The sequence below is a fragment of the Fundulus heteroclitus genome, chromosome 22 (genome assembly GCF_011125445.2).
Source record: "Fundulus heteroclitus isolate FHET01 chromosome 22, MU-UCD_Fhet_4.1, whole genome shotgun sequence".
Classification (NCBI taxonomy): Eukaryota; Metazoa; Chordata; class Actinopteri; order Cyprinodontiformes; family Fundulidae; genus Fundulus; species Fundulus heteroclitus.
Window position 1 is genome coordinate 13,766,524 of NC_046382.1, and position 20,797 is coordinate 13,787,320.

A 20,797-nucleotide genomic window follows, 5' to 3' on the forward strand; every position below is an offset into this window, starting at 1 on the left:
CTCTCTAAACCAGAAATTACAGAATTAAAATATTCCCATTTATGCATAAAATCAAAGTAGGTTCTTTTCATTTTCTCAGACTTTTATTAAAATCCCCCCCCCCAAAAAAAAGCAAAATACTTGCTGTTGATTGATTGGTTTAAGGGACAAGAACAGAAGTTTTGATGGATGGATGATTAAAAAAAAAAAGTCTAACACTAATCTGTTTGATAAACTGGCTCTTAATATGTTAGGACAGCAAGTGATGTCACAGATTTATAGTTGAGCAAGAGGAGCGCCGAGTCATCTAAAATAAGACCTGCCTCCTTACCCAGTAATGCAATCCATTTCACAACAGATGGATTTAAGTACAGAGACAAAGACGAAGTCCTTTACTTTTAATATTAGTCGAACATCGAGATCGATTTCGGGAAACAAACGAGGAAGTCTCTGGATGACCTCCGTCTTTTAAAACATTCAGTAAATGTAAAAAAAAAAGAAAAGAAAAGGAAGGTGGGGGGCGGGGGAGCCTCCTCTGGTCTTCCCAACACTTAACAGAGAGAGACACTGATTCAAATGAGAGTAAATTTGAGTAATTAGGGGGAAGACAGACAAATAATTCCCTTTTCACGAGGGGTTTATTCACTCCAAACTGAAGGTGACAACTGGCAGGCTGGTCCAGGGTCGGTGTGAGAGGCCATTGTGCAGCTTACTGGTGACTGGCCCTCTTCTAATCTCCCATTTGCTGGCTCCCATCTCCCAGTTTGTCACCCTGCCAGCAACATGGAATTTGCAGCTCCATTTGGGACTGCTAAAAAAGGCAAGGCAGCCCAAGTGGAGGAGGTGCAGCCAATGGCGGCTGACCTGTCCAGTTGCTCGCTGTAAAATAAGGGGGTGGAAGTGTGGGGGGGCAGGTGACATCATGTTGCTTTCCAGTGCATTTATAAGCGTTGGTGCAACATATTGGATAAAAGGCTCTTTAAAACCAAGCTGCAGACAGAATGGCAGCGGTTTACTCAGGACGGTGGCATCGACCTGGACGCTTCCTGATTAATTAGGCAGCTCAAGCCGGGCTATGGGCATTGCAACTTTTAACAGCAATGAGACCAAGAGCACGAGCAGTTAGGGAGGATGTAAGGAGAAGAGGTGCGCGGAGTGAGAAAGGGGGGAAAAAAAACGGCGCATACTGAGCATTCATTGCTTAGATGGATGTTTTAAAGCATGCACGAGTTATGAGACTTGTTATCCCTGTCCAAGAATAACCCAGACCAAAAAACAAAATTCTGCTTTCAAGCCATATCCTACATAAAAAATTTGGCATAGACGGAAAAAAAAAGAAAAAAAAAAAGAAGGAAAAACTGAAGATGTGCAGGAGGCATAATAATATAATAATGTTAACATCTTTAACAAAGTTTTTTTTGGAGGGCAGGATGTGTTGGCCAAACAAAACTAGGATCGCACGCCATTAGTCTGCATTCTCGGCACAAAGTGGAACCGGTTCCCAGAGCGCGCTGGACTCCACCAGGGCTGCCCCTCATCATCGATCCTGTTTGAGCTATTCAAGGCGCAGTCGTGGAGAGGAGAGGGTCTGGTTTGGGAACCCCAGGATCTCATCTTTGCTTTTTTTGCAGATGATGTGGTTCTGTTGGCTTTTTCAGGTCATACCCTCCAGCGCGACACTGGAGGAGTTCGCTGCTGAGAGTGAAGCGGCCAGGATGAGAGTCAGCTCCATTAAGTCTGAGGCCATGATACTCAACCGGAAAAAGGTGCATTTCCCCCCCTCTGGGAAAAGGGTCAAGTCTCTGCCTCAAGCAGACGAGTTTAAGCATCTTGGTGTCTTGTTCACTAGTAGGATGGAACGTGAGATAGACAGATGGATGGGGGCTTCTCTGCAGCAATGCAGTACGCCTCCGATCTGTTGTGGTGTGGAAACAAAAAGCTACCCGTCCGGCTACGTTCCGACCCTCACCTATGGTCATGAAGTCTGGATCAAGACCCCAATACAAGTGGCCAAAACTAGCTTTCCTCTTAGCCTTAGAGATGGAGGGGGAGGAGCTCTGTTAACCAGAGGCAGCTCAAAGAGCTGCTGCTTCTCCACATCGAAAGGGGTCAGTTAAGGTGGCTTGGGCATCTGATCAGGTACCTATCTTTGGGGATGTTGTGAAATAAGCCAGGAGAGACACAAATCAGGCTGTTTCTGAAATGTGAGAAGCTACAGACTCACTTTCTTGGAGCAACAAAGCCGTCTTCCTCACATCCTCCATGCCTGTGAGCCCTCGTGAGGAGTGGTTCGCACTGGAGAGACAGCCACCTGGGTCTGAATGGGTTCGTACTGTACATCTACGAACATTTGCAGTGCAACCAAGACTAAGTGTTTTCAGTGAAACCAACATCAGAACTTAAACAGGCGACTATCATGGAGACGGTCTGCTTGTAACCTTTCTCAGCCGTTGCAGGAAAGCTGAGTCGAGACGCCGCGGGGCGCTCGACTCAGGCCGAGCTAAGAGAAAAGCTGGTCTGGAACTGGTCTGATAATCACCAGACAATACCTAACAGAGTTATTTATTAAACATTAAATAACTTAAAATAGTGTGTAACAGCACAACAGGGGTTTTTCAGGCATGTCCTACAGGCAGGAAGACCCAGAACTGTCTGGTCTGGGAGTGTCTTTGAATCCCCCATAATGAGCTGGAGGGTGTTGCTGGGGAGTAGGAGGTCTCACTAGTTGACCCCGCAACCCGATTTCAGATAAGCGCCAAATAATGGAAGGGTGCAATAGCCATATCTCTGTTAGATATTGTAATATCTGCTGCAATGATCCAAATATTTTCCTCTCTGGTCCCTTCAAGTCGCTCCGGATCCGGCTGCAGCGCTCCTTGGTCTCTGAGCACAAAGTTATCCATGTCTGCCAAATATGGTCTCAACCAGTTTAGCCCAGAACCAGATAATCCAGCCAGTGTTCTAGCTGGATCATCAACATGTTGTGATGAACTGTGTTCAGCAGAACTGTGATCCAGTAGAACCAACAGAGGAGTTCTGGAGCCGTTCCAGTCGGGGTGAGCATCGTTGTAAACGTTTAGCAGAGCAGTATCTGTGCTGTGGTCTGAAGCCTGACTAGAAATCACTGAAGAGATTCATTTCATCATAAAGTCATACATTTGTTCACCACAACCATTTTCAATGATCTTTTCCAGAAACAGTGGATTAGTTCTGATCCTGTAGGGACTCATTATCCATGGATCTAGAGTTGGTTTCTCTAACAGAGCTTTGATCTCTGCAGTTTTCAGCCTTTAGAAAACAAACTAACTGGAGGGAAGTATTTACTATCTGTAATATTTCAGGGGCATCACAGCTAAAAACTGCTTTTATAAACTCAACCCGATTTCAGATAAGCGCCAAATAATAGAAGGGTGCAATAGCAATATCTCAGATTTCAGAGTAGCAGATATTGTAATATCTGCTGCAATGAAACTCACCACGACATCCCCACCACTCCTGAGCTTTAGCATCTCGGCCACTAAACATCCACAATAGGTGTGAATCTATTTTTCTTTTTTTTTTTTATATATATAAATCAGACAAAGATACCCTGAGTAATTAAAAATGTCAGGCCGGAGCACTGTGGCACCTATATAATTAAGAAACAAATTCAACGGGACCTGTTCGCCAACACAAAGTAGGTTAAAATAATTAAAGAAAAGATCTGAAACAAAGTAATTGAAATCTATTAATCAGGAGAGATTTACAAAGCCATGTTCCAAAAACATTTTGAGCTCCAGCAGAATGTGCAGTTCACCATCCATCCATCCACCAAAACAAATTGTGTGCAGGTTCCTTCTCAGAAGAGGTAGTAAATGCTTGCAGACGCAGCCCTCCCAAGGTGCATCATGTAGTAGAAGGTCGTTGTGTTTACGAATTGTTCAAGTATTTTCAGTTTCAACATCTTATGAACAAGGGGGACTAACTTTTTGACATTTTAAAACGGCGACCACTGGTCAAAGCCGTTTAAAAAAGGAAAACTGGCCGAGTCTGACTGGTGGCCAGTCGGCACGGACTAAGTTCGCAGCATCGATGCATACCAAGCTTGCTTCCCAACAAAAAATTCATAAATCCTCCTGTATTAAGCCTGCTAATGAGGCGTCAAAGAAGGCATCACCTTCTTCATGTTCTGCTCTTTACCGAGCGACAAATACAAGTTGATGTTTACTGGGTAATAATTAATCTGCCAGCCATGACACTTTCCAGCTGTAACAGTGAGACAGCTAATCAGAGTGATATAGGGTTTCAGCACTGGTACCGGCCTGCTGTAAGACTAATGGTATAATAACCTTGTTTTAAAAAATCCCACAGTTGCACAGCATCAAGGTATTAATGCAACCATTAAAAAAATGTTTCACATTAACCGCTTTTATAAAAAAAAAAAAAAAAGCAGAAAAACAACAATTATCCCTGCAGCTAAAAGACCGTATTCATTACCGTTCTAATAACGTTGCTCTAACCAATTTATCGCCGTGTCGGTTTTTGTACATAAACCACAGCAAAGAAACTCTCGCTAAATTCAGCAGGATTTTGTAAAGTGTTTATTGCCCCTAAGAATAATAATATTAAACCTTTATGCCATTCTAATTTGTTTTTTCACCGCTTCAAATATATACCAACAGCTGCAGCTGGTGCCGTTTTTTGTAAGCAAAGGAGAGCTGTGGCAGTCCAGCCAGCTGACCGGCAGTGCGCAGGAGCAGGGATCTCTTCAATCAATCGATCCTTCAGACAGCCGGAGGAAACTCCGAGCCGGGGCCACCTGAGTGAAGTTGGCCCCCCCACCCTCTTCAAATCAGACAAAATTGGTGCCAAACGTTTGTGATGGTTTGTGCAGCAAAAATCTTCATTTGTGCCGCTATCATTTTAAAGATATAAACAAATGTTTTTAGAGGTCATCAAAGGTCAACCAGCCCCCCACACCTTCTTCAAATCAGACGAAATTGGTGTCAATCCACTCGACTCCGTTTGTGCTGGTTTGAGCAGCAAAAATTTTCATTTGTGCTGCTTTGGTTTTGAAGATATTAATGAAAAGGTAAAGGTCAAAAGGTCAACCAGCCCCCCCCCCCCCACCTTCATCAAATCAAAATTGGTGTCAAACGTTTGTGCTGGTTTGTGCAGCAAAAGTTTTCGTTTGTTGATTGACACCAATTTTGTCTGATTTGAAGAGAGTGGGGGGGCCAACTTCACTCAGGTGCCGGGGCCTGATACCAACCGTGAACATTTACAATCACGTGCATTTCTTTTTGTTTGTTTTCAGCCAGCTGACTAGCAGTGTGCATTGCCATTCGGGGGTCTGTTGGCCTTTTCTACAGCAGGTTTTAAAAACAGAAACATCTTAAAACCGTCCTACACTTGGGATGAAACGGCCGTTTCTGCTTGAGCTTCCAACGCTTTGTGTTCACAGCACTAAATCGTCTCTACTTATCTCCTAAACCTCCTTCCCCCCCCCTCATCCAACCAAAAACGTGTCTGGTTCCCCCCCACCAGCCTCTGCAAACTGAATTGTTTAGACTAGCTTGGTCTGTATGCATGACACGCTGCTCTCAAGGCGGACAGAGTCCAGACGCCCGCACGGCAGCAGCCATGCGGCGGACCCACTGCACTGAAATGATCCCTCAAAAGAAAGAAAAAATCAAAACAAAACTCAGATCCACCTGCCTGGTCTCAGTTATAACGACGCTGATCCAGACATGGATCTCACACAAATAAAAAAAAAGGGGGTTCACAGGATTAATTCAGCACTCCACCGGTGACAGCATCCCCCGCCAGCCTCCTAAATAGACGCCACGTGAAGCAGGGCGACCCGCACTGGTGAAGACTTTCCAGCCCACTCGGCCATATCTGCATCCGCAGCTCCCCGCCGTATCGCTTAAACGACAGGGTTTAGGGGGTGGGGGGTGGGTGTGTGTGTGTGTGTGGAGTGGAGCGAAGGGGTCGAAATCACAGGACTCCAAAGACAGCTGCAGCGTATAAGGAATGCGAGGGGGCCTCAGCCAAGAGTGCAGGCAGGGAAACCATACCATATATGGCAACAGAGGCAGAATCTAATTTTTATCAATGAGCGGAGCGCGCATGAGAGTGGATTAACATGCAAAGGTTGAGCTCCCATCCCTGACGGGAGTTCTGCCGCGCATTAGCTGGTCGCCCTGCGAAAACAGCGGACGGGCAAAAGGGGGGGGGGGGGGCCCCCGCCAGCGTCTGTCTTCAAAGGGCCACGCTTAAGCTGAGCAAACAGCGCAGGGAATATCGGCTTCCAGCACGCGATTGCACAAAAGGTGCAAGAGGCGAACCGGGCGCTGCAGATACAGCTCCTGCTGCAGATCAAGCCGCAAAAAAAAATATATATATATAAATGAAAAAAAGGATTTGGAGTTTACGTTCAGTGCCTGCAAAACAATCACCCACATTTTGTTGTGCAAAAAAGTGAACCTTCTGCAGGGTTCCTACAGCATAAGGCAAGTTAAATTCAAGACTTTTTAAGACTTTTTAATGCCACTTGAAATAAAAAGTTAAGACCAACTTCACGATAAACAAGATAAACCTGGTTGCGACAACTTTACCCAAATGTTAATTTTTACATAAACCATTACTTTCTGGCCCAGTAGACATGTTTAAAATTTTGAAAAACATTCCATATAGGAAGAAAGCTAAAAAACACACAAATTACAGATATATTTTTAACTACTGACCTGAATTCACAAACGCTGTTTTGTTCCCTACTAATATAAACTATAAATCAGTTTTAAAAACCACAACATAAGCAGTGCCAACTCTTTTTCGCAGCTATGGTCCGGCCGCAACAGTTTTTATTGGTTCCGCTATCGGGACAGAACCAATAATGGTTACATTGAACCGTTTGGTAAATTAAAAAAAATTATAATTGTGTCAATTATTTTACTGTTTGGTAAGGATTACAAAAATAAAATCCTATTTATGACCTGGTAACAATTTTAAGACCTAAGAAAGATTGATTTAAGACATTTTAATGCCAATTAAGGCCTTAGTTTTATATTACAGAATTCAATGCCTTTTAAGACTTTTTAAGGATCCGCGGGAACCCTGTTCTGTGTAATTCACTGGGATTTGTTGCAACAGACCAACAAGAAAAAGCATAAAATTGTGAAAGTGTGTTTGTCCCCCCCACCCATTTCTCCTTTTAAAAATAAATAAATTTGGGTTTTGTGCATTTGTATTCAGTCCCCTTTCGTCTGAAACTCCCAAATAAAATCCACATTAGCCAACTGCTAATTATTATGCATTATGCTCCAAGTCCAAATAATATCGTTTTAATCCGCTTTAACTTGACCACCAATGTTGAAACATTCAGTGGTGGGAGCACTGTAGCGAGACGGCGTGAAGCTTTAATTTGTGGATTTGCTCAGATTGAGTTTAAAGGGCTTAAAAAAAACGTTATCAGGGGAGCAAACAGGACAGTAGGGGGCCTCCATAGAGCTGGGTACTTGTTTCTTATCCTAACGCAGCCCAGACCTGCTGGGATTTATCTTCAGCAGGAGGGGTTTGTTTTCTGAATGAGAAGAGGTCACCAGGGCAATGTGTCAGAGACCATTCCCTTCACATAAGCTGGTTAGTTTTTAAAATCTCCACATCTGAGATTTTAAAAATCTAAATAAATAAATAAAAAACCTGCAGTGCCTTTTAAAAGCATCCACAGCCCTCAGAGGTTTTGAACAATGTCCCATTACTACAAAAAACGATATATTTATTCAGGCTTACATGTGGTGGACCAACATAAACCAGGGAGTTATGGTGATGCTAACTCTGGAGGAGCTGCAGAGATCTACAGCTCAGGTGTGACGTGGCATCTATTAGTGGCTCTTTGCACAAATGTGGAAAGGAAAAAACAACAAATGCACATCATCCTGGACGTGAAACATGGTGGGGGTGGCGGCGACGTTGATGGTTTACATCAGCAGGGAGAGGGAAGCTGGTTAGAGCTGATGGCAAGAAGGATGGAGCTAAATGCAGAACGATCAGGAAAAAAAAGGAAGACTTGAGACCGTTTACTGAAATTCTGAAAGAAGCTTCTCTTCATCACATTCTGGGACCTGAAAAAAAGTATTCAATCTGAAGGTCTAGTTTAGGAGTTAACATAGGAGTAAAAACGGCGCTCCTTGGAGCCGAAATGAAGTAACTGAGGACGTTCCTGTGAGAAACAGTGGTGTGACATATCATATAGATAACATGTATACGAGGGAGTTTTTTAGACATTTTAGTTGGAACAGAATTCAGCGTTACAAGTCTGCATCATCTGTTCTTTCCATGCAAGGATTAATAAAAAAGGCAGACTGAGAAAAATCACTGATCTCCTTCTTAACTAAGAGTATAAGAGCTTTCTTTCCATATATAAAAACCCTGGGGTAGAGATTTCCCTTCCAGCTGGACACTGACTCTAAACTTACAGCCAAAGCTGCGGTGGAAGGGTTTAGATCAGGGGTTCCCAAACTTAGCCAATCACCCCCCCCCCCTAAATTATGAAAATTAAGACCGGTGAGAGCTGTAGATAGGCACCAGCCCTCACAACCCCACAAGGGATAGACGTGTTAGAAAATGAAGTCAGAAAATTGTGAGAACATAGTCATTTTATGAGAACTCTTCCCAAAAAAAAAAAAAAAAAAAAAAAAAAAAAAAGGCACAGTCTCTCCCCACCGTGCTTATTCTCAATGTTCTTTATATATTACGGCCATTATTGATTTAAGAAATTAAATTACTGGGAACAGGAGTACATTTCCAGAAAAAAATAACTAATATTTAAAATATATTTGTGAGAAAAGAAATTGATGTTTTCTGATGTTGAGTAGTTGTACATTTTTGAGAAAAAAAAAATCCACAATTAAAGGCATAAATTTGCTATATTAAAACAAGTATCTCTCTGACATTGTGGCTCCTGCTTCCCCCCGGGGGTCCCCGACCCCAAACTTGGGAACCGTTGGTTTATATCATACATTAGAAAAGCCTAAAGTATGAATGAGAATCTGGTGTAAGACTTCAAAAACCTTTACAATACACTGAAGTTCAGGATGCAATGAGTGAAAATGTAGAAAAAGGTTCAGAAACAACAACAACAACAACAACAACAGGCCTGAACCAGAAACCTTTTCGCTTAGAGTCGACCGTTTTTCCTGTACTGCTGCTAATCAGCTGGATTCATCTCCTCCTCCACCTTGGTCTTTTCTAGAGACACTTCTTACAATATTCATCATCATCTATCATTCTCTAAACCTCAGCTCTCCAACACACACAGAGAGAGAGAGACAGAGACAGAGAGAGAGAGACAGAGAGCGATACACTGAAGCAGAATCAATCAAGTTGAGCGTTTTCACCTTGCTGTCGCCCATGCTCTCCGACTCGGACACCTGGTAGGTGAGGTCCGTCTCCTCGAAGCCCGTGGCGCTCATGCGCTGGTCCATGCAGGGGTCGGAGCGCGGCGGCGAGTCGGGCGAGTTAAGGCATGTCTGGATCAGGGCTTTGCCCGTTTCGCTCGTGATCATGGGCTGGAGTTTTCGGGTGGCGAACGTGTAGACGTGGCCCGTTTCGCTGGCCACCAGCAGCAAAACCTGGGTTCCCGTCAGGGTGGAGAGTTCATAGGCCTGTGGGGGGGGGAGATAAATCAGGAACAGTGAGCTTTCTGACCAAGACATCAAAAAATGCACACCAAATTTGGACTTCCTAGCGATGAATTATTCTCAGCAGTGAAGGGAATATTTAAAAAAAAATAAAAATAAAAAAATCCCCAAAATGAACGGATGGAAAAAACAGCAAAAAAAAAAAAAAAAAAGCCCAGTGTAATTTATAAATACCCCTGCAGTGACCTGTGACGTATTCCACGAATCTGAAGATAAGACTCCCAGAATAGAGAGTGTGATATAGATGCGAGACAGCGCAGGGCTTGTTTGCGAAAGCAGGGGGGGGGGGGAGGATGTTGGCGCTCCAGATGGCTGGAGGAGCCGGCCTTTTAAAAACGGAGGTAGACTCGACCGTCTTTATCGTTCGACATACAACACGCTGATCACAATTCAGCTCCGTCCGACACACACGAGAAATGAAGCTGCACTCCTCAGGACCGCCTTTTGATCTGAAGGAGTCCTCGGCTGCATGGAGGATGCTCCTGGTGCTGTGGAGGAGCGGCCGGGGCGCGCACGCTGCAGTAGTCAGGGCGGCCGGGCGAGCGGACAGAGGGACCATTGTGCGCTGGAGTGCAGTCCTCTGTCAGACAGAGCCGGGAGATGAATCACATTCAAATGAAAGGCTTTTATTGAGCAGTAATAAAAAGCCACACGTCTCGTCTCGTTCACGCCGTGCCTCCTTAAACATCGCGTCCGTCAGACGTCCTGCCTTTGGGGAGCACGCAGATCCGCTCCCTGCCAGCACCTCCCCCTTTAGGAGGCTGACCAAGATCCAAAACGGACAGACTTCATTAAGGACAGAGTTAATTAAGGTTAATCAGGGAGAAAAAAAAGCATCTCCAGACTCAAACATCCAGAGTTTTCTACATAGTTGGATAAAGGGAAAAAACAATTTAAAAAAAACTGAATGCGAGACTTCACTGTGAATTTGTGAAGCATTTCTACACTGGTCAGTGTTTTACTGTGGAAAAGGGACAGACAAACCGATTTGGGAGGGTTGATGGGACGGATGGACCGGTGAACAACCACAGGTGGCCGGAGAAACTGACAGGAGGTTGGTAAGACAAGCCGGGCCACCTGGCCGGACGTTGGATAATCTTATGAGGGTTTGGTCGGACAGCCGTGGTCAGATGGACAAAATAGCCAGAGACTATTTGGACAGATGGACGAACACTGTCAGACGAATGGCTAGTTACACTGCAAAAAACGGAACTTAAAATAAGTAAAATCTTCTTAAAATGAGTGCATTTGTCCTTGATTTGAGTAGGTAAATAAGATGATTTGCCAAAGGAATAAGATTGTTGCACCTAAAATAGGAACAACTCATCTCCATCTTATTTCAAGTGCAATATGTCTAATTATCTTATTTTAGGGGTCAAAATACTCATTCCATTGGCAGATAATATTATTTACCTGCTCAAATCAAGGACAATTACACTAACTTTAAGAACATTTTACTTATTTTTAGATCCGTTTTTTTGCAATGTACATCAATAGATGGAAACTACCAGGTCGCAGCCGAAGAGCCAACTTGATGGACAGTCTTGTGCATGGATGGACGGAAGGATGTACGAACTGGTGCGCATCATTTCTATCTGCAAATGGGACACAGGCTCCATCTGAATACCTCACTTGGCTAAAGGACTCTTTAGTCAAAGCGGAAGTACGTCAACGTTCGCCGTGATCACTTCAGTCGGTAAGGAAGGAGGTAGGAAAAAGGAGCCTGTATGCTTCCTCTTTAGCATAGGAACCTTGCAGTGTTCCTTACTGGCACTAAGAAGCTACAAGGAATCCCACAATCCTTTGCGTTACATGACGTACAAGCACAGCCCACTTCACGAAAATACCAAAAAATGTCCAGTGAGAAGGGATACACTGCAAAAATGAAGCATAAAGTAAGTAAAGTTTTCTTGAAATTAGTGTATTTGTCTTTGATTTGAGGAGGTAAATAATCTTATCTGCCAACTGAATAAGATTTTTGCACTTAAAATAGGAACAACTCATCTTCATCATCTTATTTCAAGTGCAGTAAACCCAATTATCTTATTTTAGGGGTAAAAATACCCATTCCATTGGCAGATAAGATTATTTACCGGCTCAAATCAAGGACAAATACACTAATTTCCAGAATATTTTACTTACTTTTTAATCCCTTTTTGCAGTGTAGTTCTGTTTCAGAAGTCTGTAGCCCGGATTTGACTTTCATCATCCGTGTGTGTTTCTGTCACGTAATGACGTCGGAGTTAGAGGCCAGAGTTCTCACTGTTGACCCCATGAAAAGTCACACTCTTACTTTCTGGACTCAACTTTCAGAAACGTGTTCTTGTCTGAAGCCCAATCTCAGGTCCTTTTGTATTTTGGTCCACGTCTTATAAAAAAAAAAAAAAAACGCACAAGCGGCTGCCTCAAACCGTCTGATGGCTCAGATGACCAATCACACTAGATTTGGACTTTCAGCTACGTGACAAACGTCAGAATAAGGCCTCTCAGAGGTTAACGGCGGCTATTTGCAGCTTCAAGGAAAGCAGAACAGAGCATGTCAATTTATCCTAGCAGCAACACCAGAAATTAACATTAAACCAGACAATTTGCATAACATGGGCTGCTGAGGACAATTTAAAACGCATTGGTGATAAGGGTTCGCCGATATGTTGAGCTCCCATCCCTGACGGGAGAATAAAAAGTGTTTGAGAAAACTTTTTATTCTGTTTTTATAAAACAGATCAAAATTGGAACTAAAAGAATTATGACAGTTCAGAAACAGTGGGAAGGTTTCCCATTAATCCCCGGGATCACCACCATACGTCCCTGAGCTGGAAAGGGTTCATAGAGAAACGTTAAAATCAAACATTCCCCCAAATGATTTTTGGGTCCCGGCAGAAATTTTAATGATAAACGCCTGATTTCATGAAAACAACGATGGTTTCTGGCGACGCCGTTTAGTCATTAGCTGCTTGTTACACAGTTTTGCACGAAAACGCTTCCAGGAACAGCAAAGTAATCAGGAATGAAAACATCCATTAGTGGCAGTAATTTGTCTTCATAACATCTTTAAAACAAACAGAGCAGACCTAAAGAGGACGCTCGCTCTCCAACTGGACGGAAAGAGAGACGGGAGAGAAACCCTTCGCCCTCATTGGCCGAGATCGTCTGGTTTAAGTGTGGCCGGGTTCCTTCTTCGGCTCTTTTCATATAAAAGTTCTTGCATCACTTTTCTTTACATTTTATTGGAAATATATCGGTTTTATGTGCAAAAGTAACGCTCTGAAAGAGGGGCCTTTATGTAGGTTGAGCCCCCCACATGTTACAGAGCCACCTTTCTGTTGACAGTAACAGGGAGTCTCTACCTAAAGTCTTTGTTGCAATTTAGCTCCACGTCGGCCATATTGGTTCCAGAGAACCCGTGAAGTAACCTGACCCTAGCCAGCTGTATGTCGCTCCGCCTAGCTTCACTCACATCTATCTGGGACATCTCCCATAGAGAGGGATTTCTCCAACCAATTTTATTGTCCAGCCAATCAGGACGCAGGGCTGGAGTTTCATAGAGACGTAGAGGAAAAGCGACCGTGAGACTGATTTGATTCAGACAACAATGGCGGCTCGCACCGAGGAAGCAAACGTTAACATTGATGCTGATATTTCTTCTGTGTTGTCCAATATACCTAATATTGTTTCATTAAAAGAACATCAGAGAACGGCTCTGAAGGCTTTTGTTGGTGGAAACCATGTTTTCGCCCTTCTCCCGACCGGATTTGGCAAGTTTTGTTTTCCGGGGCGCATCCAGCGGTTAGCGTGAACCATATTAGGAGGCCTTTAGTCCTCAACGCGGTCGACCCGGGATCGACTCCGACCCGCGGCGCTTTGCCGCCTGTCTTCCCCCCTCTTCCTGTCAGCTCACTGTCAATAAAACACGTGCCACTAGAGCCGCAAACACATTTAAAAAAAAAAAAAAACTTTTTGTTTTTTCCTGCGTCGCTCTCATCAGCGTCACGGGTTAGTTTCAGTGAGTGGTTGAAATAGCACGTCGATAAAGATGACAGACAAGTGGCTTATCCAATCATATGCAAGAATTTTTTATAAGGCCCAGCCTTTAATAAAGGCAATTCCTATGGAGAGGTCCCAGATGGATGAGTGGAGCTAGGCGGAGCGAAATCCGTCTGGCTAGGGTCAGGTTACCCGTGAAGAACAACAACAATAGATTTTGCCACAGTTTCTGGACTGCATTTGGGTCTGGACTTTGACTAGGCCATTCTAACGCACCAAAATGCTGTGCTCCAAACCGTCTCCTTGCAGCACTGGCTTTACCCCGGGCTCACATTGAATGTGGCGCGGGTTGCGGTCCTGATCCAGATCCAGTTTTCCCGCACAGCTCCTAGGCCAGCTGCGGACACGGCACTGGCAAGAGCAGAGGTTCATGTGGTCCCGTCTGTTGCCATCCTTCATAAAAGATTAAGAAAAACAGCCACGGCTTTCATTTTTTTGGGGCCAAAACCCGCCATCCGTGCGCTTAAATGTCCTGTTTCTTTCCCCCAAAAGCCCCCCGGTTTCCTCAAGTTTCTGTGTCGCTGTTCTATTTACACTAGACAAGCTACCCAAGCAGGGATTTTATTGTGAAATTCACCGGAACATCATCCTAGTCTAGTGCCCAACGTTTCCAGTTTAGCTCGTTAAAATTCAGGATCTTGATCCGGTAACAGCCGCAGCGTCCGGTCAGACTTCCTTCTTGTGGACCTTTTCGCAACGCAGCGCGGCCTTGATAACCAGACCAGCGTCTGCACAAAACTGATGTGAGTCGACGCGTTGATTTGTAATTATCGAGGTTCGGCAGACTGCTGGAAGGTAGGCCTCTTTTTTTTTTTTTTTTCCCCTTCAGCCTCTAACAGGTCTTCGTCCGCGACTGCTTTGTTATTTTTTTTAGCTCGCCAACAGCTTTCCTCACCTCTGCTGAAGAGAAAAATCCCCACAGCATGATACCGCCACCGCCATGTTCCACCATGGAGAAAGCTACAAATCTCTGCAGCGCCTCCAGAATAATCCACAGGCTTCTTCCACAGCTTCTATGCTGAATGCACTCTGCCGCCGTCTGTGTTCCTCCGTCTTTGTGATGTTTGTTCACTAATCTCCACTAACACGCCTCTGAGGCCTTCACAGAACAGCTGGATTTATACTGGAGGTTAAATTACACACACACCCAAACTCAATTTAGAAATCTAGCTGGCTCCTGAAGGCAGTGAAGTTTTAGCCGAGAGGCGTCGGAGGAAAGACGGATGAACGCACACAAACGATGCATCGGTGTAAAACCAAAGCTTTGATCTCAGGTAGAGTCACCGACAGCAGTGGCGAAAGGGTTTCTGCACACACAAGCTCCAGCACGAAGAGCAAAAGCGAAGACGTGGGCCTTTTCTGTCCTCACTGCAGCCTTCAAAAAAAAAAAACAACAAAAGTTTCTTCCTTGTTAGAGACCAAGCTACTATAAATCCTCCCACTCCACCCACCTGTCAGTTTCTGTCATGGCTGGCATAAGTGTGGGCAACCATAATAAAAAAAATGAAAAAATAAAACTCCCTCCCTACATTGTGTCAAATAGTGCTCATGTTGCCAAGAGCCTACATAAAGACACTTCAGTTTCCAAAGCAACAGTCTGGGATAAAAAAAAAAAAAAAGAAACGCAGCAGAGAGACAACCTTGCAGACACTTCAAAACAACAAAAGAAACAAATTCAACATAAAGTGTTTGCTTTAACTCCAGAATAAAAAAATAAATAAAAAAGACGCCCATCACTACGGTACAGACGTTGCTTCCCAATAATTAACTTTAGATGAGCTGCAGCCGAGCCGATTCTAAGCTTAAACAACTTGACCTGTGGTGGTCCTACACCACGTGTAGCAGGGGGGTCAGGGTTTTTTTTTCATGGGGGCACAGACCCAGAAAAATTTAAATATTGACCTGTTTAGTTTGTTTTTTTCCTCCATCGTTTAATATATATATATAAAGAGCCAAAGTTGTGGCTCTGGAAAAGCAGGCTGCAGACACCTGACCCCACCTCAGTACGCTGGAGCTAAACGTGAAACAGCTTAACTTTTAAATTGTTATTAATGTAAAACTGTAGAAGTATAAAAACACAATTGGTCCAATTGACCAATTAGTTTGCCAGCATACATCATTGTAAGAAATGTATTTAAATCATGTCTTTTAGTACAGGGGCCTCAGTTCTACAGAGGCGCCGGCCCCCTGGTGGCCCCCGGCTAGAACCGCCCCTGTCTGTGGCCCCTCCATCAGTCCCCTCAGCCCAACTATTGGCCCCTTTATCCCATTCCTGTCCAACTATAGATGCATTACAAACGTAGCACAGCCATCACTGCAATGGTTCAGTCGTACTTCTGCAGTACAGAGGGTTGCACCACGTGGAAATGCTGCACGCAAAAAACGGGAACATTTTTAAACCACGAAATATTTCACTTGGAGAAAGAACGCATTTACAGCTAGAAAACTGATTTTTGCAGGGAATTTTAATCATTTTAGTTTTGCATGATTTCAACAAAAGGCCCTGTTTACACACCAACAATTTCCTTCCCATTTCTGCAAACTCGTTCACATGGCAATGTCCTAATTGCATTCTACGAAAGTAGAAAATGGTGCAATTTCCTCGCCACGCCACCACTCCGCACTAATGTTCTTTGAAACTCAACATGCACACAAACTTTGGCTGCGTCCGAAATGTTCCAACTATAGCTCCCAGCTCCCGTTGCTTGACCTTTCAAGGAGAAGGCATCACGGAGAGGACCGGAGCTTCGGACCGCTGTGCCGATTTCGGACGGACTTTAACTCAGACGTCGTTACGCGACGGAAACGCGGATAATTCTAGTGAAATCTGGGCCTACAGCCTTCTGAAAAAAGGAACTACAGAGCTTGCTCTCGTTTTGCTGGACATTTTCTTTAATTTCTGTGAGGTGAGCCGTGCTGATACTTCATCTCACGCAAAGGATTGTGGGATTCCTTGTAGCTCCTTAGCGCTGGTAAGGGACATCACGAGGTTCCTGTGCTAAATTAGCCATTAACCTATCTCCTTCCTTACTGACTGCACTATTCGGACAGCACTTATGGCGACCGCTGACACGCTTTGGCTGAGGAGTCCTATAGACCCTTTTGGATGCAGCCTGTCTTCTAAGAATAAAGTTCTCCTAAGGACAGATGACGAGGTTCAACGGTTTCTTAAGGCGACTGAATTATAATAACCGATGTGCTTTACACATTGTTTCCTACACTTTGCCACGTTACCACTACAACTGTATTTTATTGGGATTGTCATGCCATTGATTGCCAGATAGTGTATAAAAATATTATTTTGGAGCATGCTTAACCCAGGAAAAAAAAAAAAAAAAAAAGTGAAAATGCATCTTGCATTACTGGGTATCCTCAGCACAAACAGTGCTCCGCTATCCGCCATTGTTTTCTTCTTCTGTGGTGTTTAACATTTGAGGCAGCCGTTATGTTGTGCCTGTGTGCGTTAATTTCTACCGATTTGTCACACTGAACGAGCCAGAGGACAACGGAGACGTTTCCCCCGATCATTACATATCAGAACCCGTTTTCAAGTTGCGACGTCAGAGAAAACATTTGTCCTTGTCGCACAAACGCAACCAAACTTCTCCATCTTCATCGCACAACGTTGCATAAACGAGCTCCAATTTAGAAAACGTATAACAGTCGATCATCTAGAGCACAGGTGTCAAACTCAAGGCCCGCGGGCCGAATCCGGCCCGTCAAGGTAAATAATCTGGCCCTCAAGAGCCAAAAAAAAAAAAAAAGGCATCATGTCATAAAGTAGAGGCATATATTCTTTTAAAGTGTATAAAGTGGCTAAACCTGTGCCTCCTGTAAGTGTAACTCACCCCAGTATCAACTTTTTTGCAGATAAACTGTATAAACTGGGCCTAAGGTTGTTACTTTTATGTTATTGTGCATTCTTTATACTTCTATGTGAACTGGAATGAAATTATGAAATGAAAAGTATCGTCTGTACATGTGCTACCGGCCCTTTTAATGACTTCATGACGCCAAAGTGGCCTCATATAGAAATGAGTTTGACACCCCTGATCTAGAGAATCCACCCCCCTACAAACTTATCGAAATATAAGATCTCCTTAGGTTTTGAGTCATTAAATGCAACATGTACCTTTATGTACTTTTCCAAGTTTAGTTTAAAAAAAAAAAAAGTCAGGAATGTGTGCTATGATGAGTTAAATTGGGATAATCTTGAAATTTGTTCACTTTTTGTCTGGATTTGAAACTACTGCATCCGTCATTATTCAACACAGGAACACTTTCTTTTTGTTTGCTCTTTTTCTCTCTCGCTTGGACATAAAACTGAAAAAAATAAAGAATGAATCGGTACTGGCCAGTAAAAGCCTGGTTGGTGCATCTTTAGCAAATACGTGGATGTTTTTGCAAAAAAATAAAATAAAATACTGCCCAAAACCAGCAGGCATTAACACGGATCCTGAAGATCACCCTGGAGGAAGATCAATTCAATTCAATTTTATTTATATAGCACCAATTCATGAAACATGTCATATCGAGACACTTTACAAAGTCAAATTCAATCATATTATACAGATTGGTTAAAAATGTCCTATATAAAAAGGGAACCAGTTGATTGCTTCAAAGTCCCGACAAGCAGCATTCACTCCTGGAGAACCGTAGAGCTACAGGGAGAGTCGTCTGCATTGTCCATGGCTTTGCTGCAATCCCTCATACTGAGCATGCAAGTTGTGTCAAACCGCTCGGTGTCACCTGTCGCTCTGATCCTACAAAACCGAAAGCAACAACAACAACAACAACAACAACAACAACCTCCTACACCAGAAGCCTGCAGAGGGGATGCAGAGCCATGCTGCACACACAGACTGCGGGGTGAGGGCTCTCTGACCGTCCTCTGATCACTTTCCCCTCGGGTTTAGTCAGCTGCTGGCACACGGAGGCTGCTGCTGCTGCTCGCTGCCACATGGCCCGGCTTGGCGCCGACGCAGGGAACAGCCTGTGCACCGATGCAGCTGAAAGGGAGCTCTATGCAGAAGACGCAGGCTCCCCTAATGAGCCTGTGAAGAAGGTTTGCGGTGTGGGAACACCAGCATGAATGAGCGCGTCAGGTTATTTGGAAACCTGAGTCTGTGTGTGTTAGTTGGGGTGGGGGGTGGGGGTGGGGGGGTGTTGAGCATTGTCATAAATAGAACTGTCATTGGCTCAAATCTATTTACAGCTCTCTGCTCTGACTTCCTCGCACCCACTGACTCGTCAATCTGGAGACGGATCGGTTGCAATCTTCTATAAATCGGGTCACTTCAACAAAAAATAAATAAATAAATTGTTTTATTATCTAAACCAAACCGGGTGTTTGGTTTAGAAATCTTTCTTGCATTCAGCCCCATTTTACCGCGACACCCCAAAATAAAACCCAGCACAGGAGACCCGTGACCGGAGCCCACCAGGTTGAGGCCTAAAGCATGGGGCAGACCTGCAGCCGTCCACATGCACCTACAGTGCACTCCCCCAGAGACCCAGGACGACTCTGGAGGAGCTGCAAAGAGCCGCAGCTCAGGTGGGAGAATCTGAGCACAGCAAAAAAACAAAAAAACATGTTGGGTTCAACCAACGTTGACCTTTTCCACCCTCCCACGCACAGACGACACTGCGCCCACTTTCATACAAGGCGGTGGTGGCATCATGGGTTTCTCCTGTGACCGCAGGGAAACTAAAAAAAAAAAACCCACTAACTACAGTTGAGGGGAAGCTGAAAGATGACTAGAATGGCCTAGTCAAAGTAAAGACATGAACTCAATGTGGGGAAATCTGCAGGAGACTCGAAAAATATGAACGTTCAACAGCTGAGCTTGCGTTGATTTGCAAAGAAGGGCAGAAAACTCTACAGAGCTTTATTTTAGTCACTCACAGAGAGTCGGGGTCGCAAAGCAACGTGGGAAACTTTTATAAGTCGCTAAGACAAGCCGCTTTTTAAAAAAAAAAAAAAACATCTAGAGTCCAGCGGGGTCGGCTGACCTACCTTCTTCATGATGCCCGTCTTCCTCTTGCTGAACGTGGTGTAGCGTCTCAACTTGTTATCGATGAATTCCATCTTTATTTTTACCCGCCCACGTGTCTTCTTCCCCGGCTTCGCCCCGGCAACTCCTCCGGTCACCATGCCGTAGCCTCCGCCGGGGGTCACTCCCAGCTCCGGCCCCGCCGCCGCCCCTTCCATCTCCCCCCGCTCCCGCTTCACGCCTCTCCGCGGGTCCCCGACCGAGCCCACCGGGTCGTCGTCGTCGCCGGAGTCGGAGTCGTTCTCCGAGCCGCTGCACAGAGGAGCGCTGTCCCGGTCCGGGTCGAAGCGGGCTCCGTGGGGGATCCCCACGCCGGCGTTCAACCCCACGATGCCTCCTTGGACGACTGTCTGCAGGGGGTTCAGCCCGGCCCCGTTCCCCGGTCTCGCCCCTCTGGATCCGCCCGGCCCGTTCGCCCCCAGCATGCCGGCGGCGTCCCGCTCCGCCTGTCGCCCCGCAGCCGCGCCGCTCTCGCCGACCCCCGGCAGGACTTGACCCGCTCGCACCAAAACGGGACGGACCCCCGGCCCGTGTCCCGCCGCAGCCCTGCCCGGTGCCGACCCGTTTCCCGATGGTGCCGACCCGACCTGGCTGGGTAACATTATCGTCGCAGGAGCGAGTCTCTGAACGCCAGCCAGAGACGCCGGAGCGTGTCGAACCGTGAGGGGCTGATAAAGCGCATACACGTCCGGGGCCCCGCAGAAAACGTAAACAAAACCCGGGTCTTGGTGACGGACCGCGGCGTCCAGGAAATAACCGAAACAAACTTTACCAACTGATGCTGCCCCCCAGGACCCGTTAACCCCGGACCAGTAAAGGCTCGCCCTCCTCCTCTATTACCAAAAAACTCCGAGCACTTTCTCAAAAAGGAAAGCGCGAAGAGCGCCCCGCGTGGGTCCTCCGCCGCGTCAAATAGTCCGCCGCCCGAACGTCAAAAAAACAAACCTTCGCACCCGTCGGGCCGCGTACGCGTGACGCCGCTCGCTCGCGTCTCGTTAACCGTACGTCTGGTCCCGGTCCAGGGGCGAAAACAACCGG

At 45.3% G+C, this 20,797-nt stretch overlaps 1 protein-coding gene across 6 annotated transcripts in view; it reads right to left on the reverse strand.

Annotated features, from left to right (window-relative positions):
• The window catches only part of srfb (serum response factor b), a 45,652-nt gene extending 24,855 nt beyond the window's left edge, over positions 1 to 20,797 (reverse strand). For 2 of the 6 annotated variants that reach the window (XM_021311277.2, XM_012853810.3), the window contains exons 1-2: positions 19,723 to 20,796; positions 9,360 to 9,626 (exon numbers count right to left, since the gene is read on the reverse strand). In XM_021311277.2, the coding sequence (XP_021166952.1) occupies positions 9,360 to 9,626; positions 19,723 to 20,361 (906 nt within the window). In that variant the 5' untranslated portion in view covers positions 20,362 to 20,796. Of the gene's footprint in view, positions 1 to 9,359; positions 9,627 to 19,722 lie in introns of all 6 variants that reach the window. The other 4 variants (XM_021311278.2, XM_012853809.3, XM_021311279.2 and 1 more) reach the window with 3 other exon arrangements.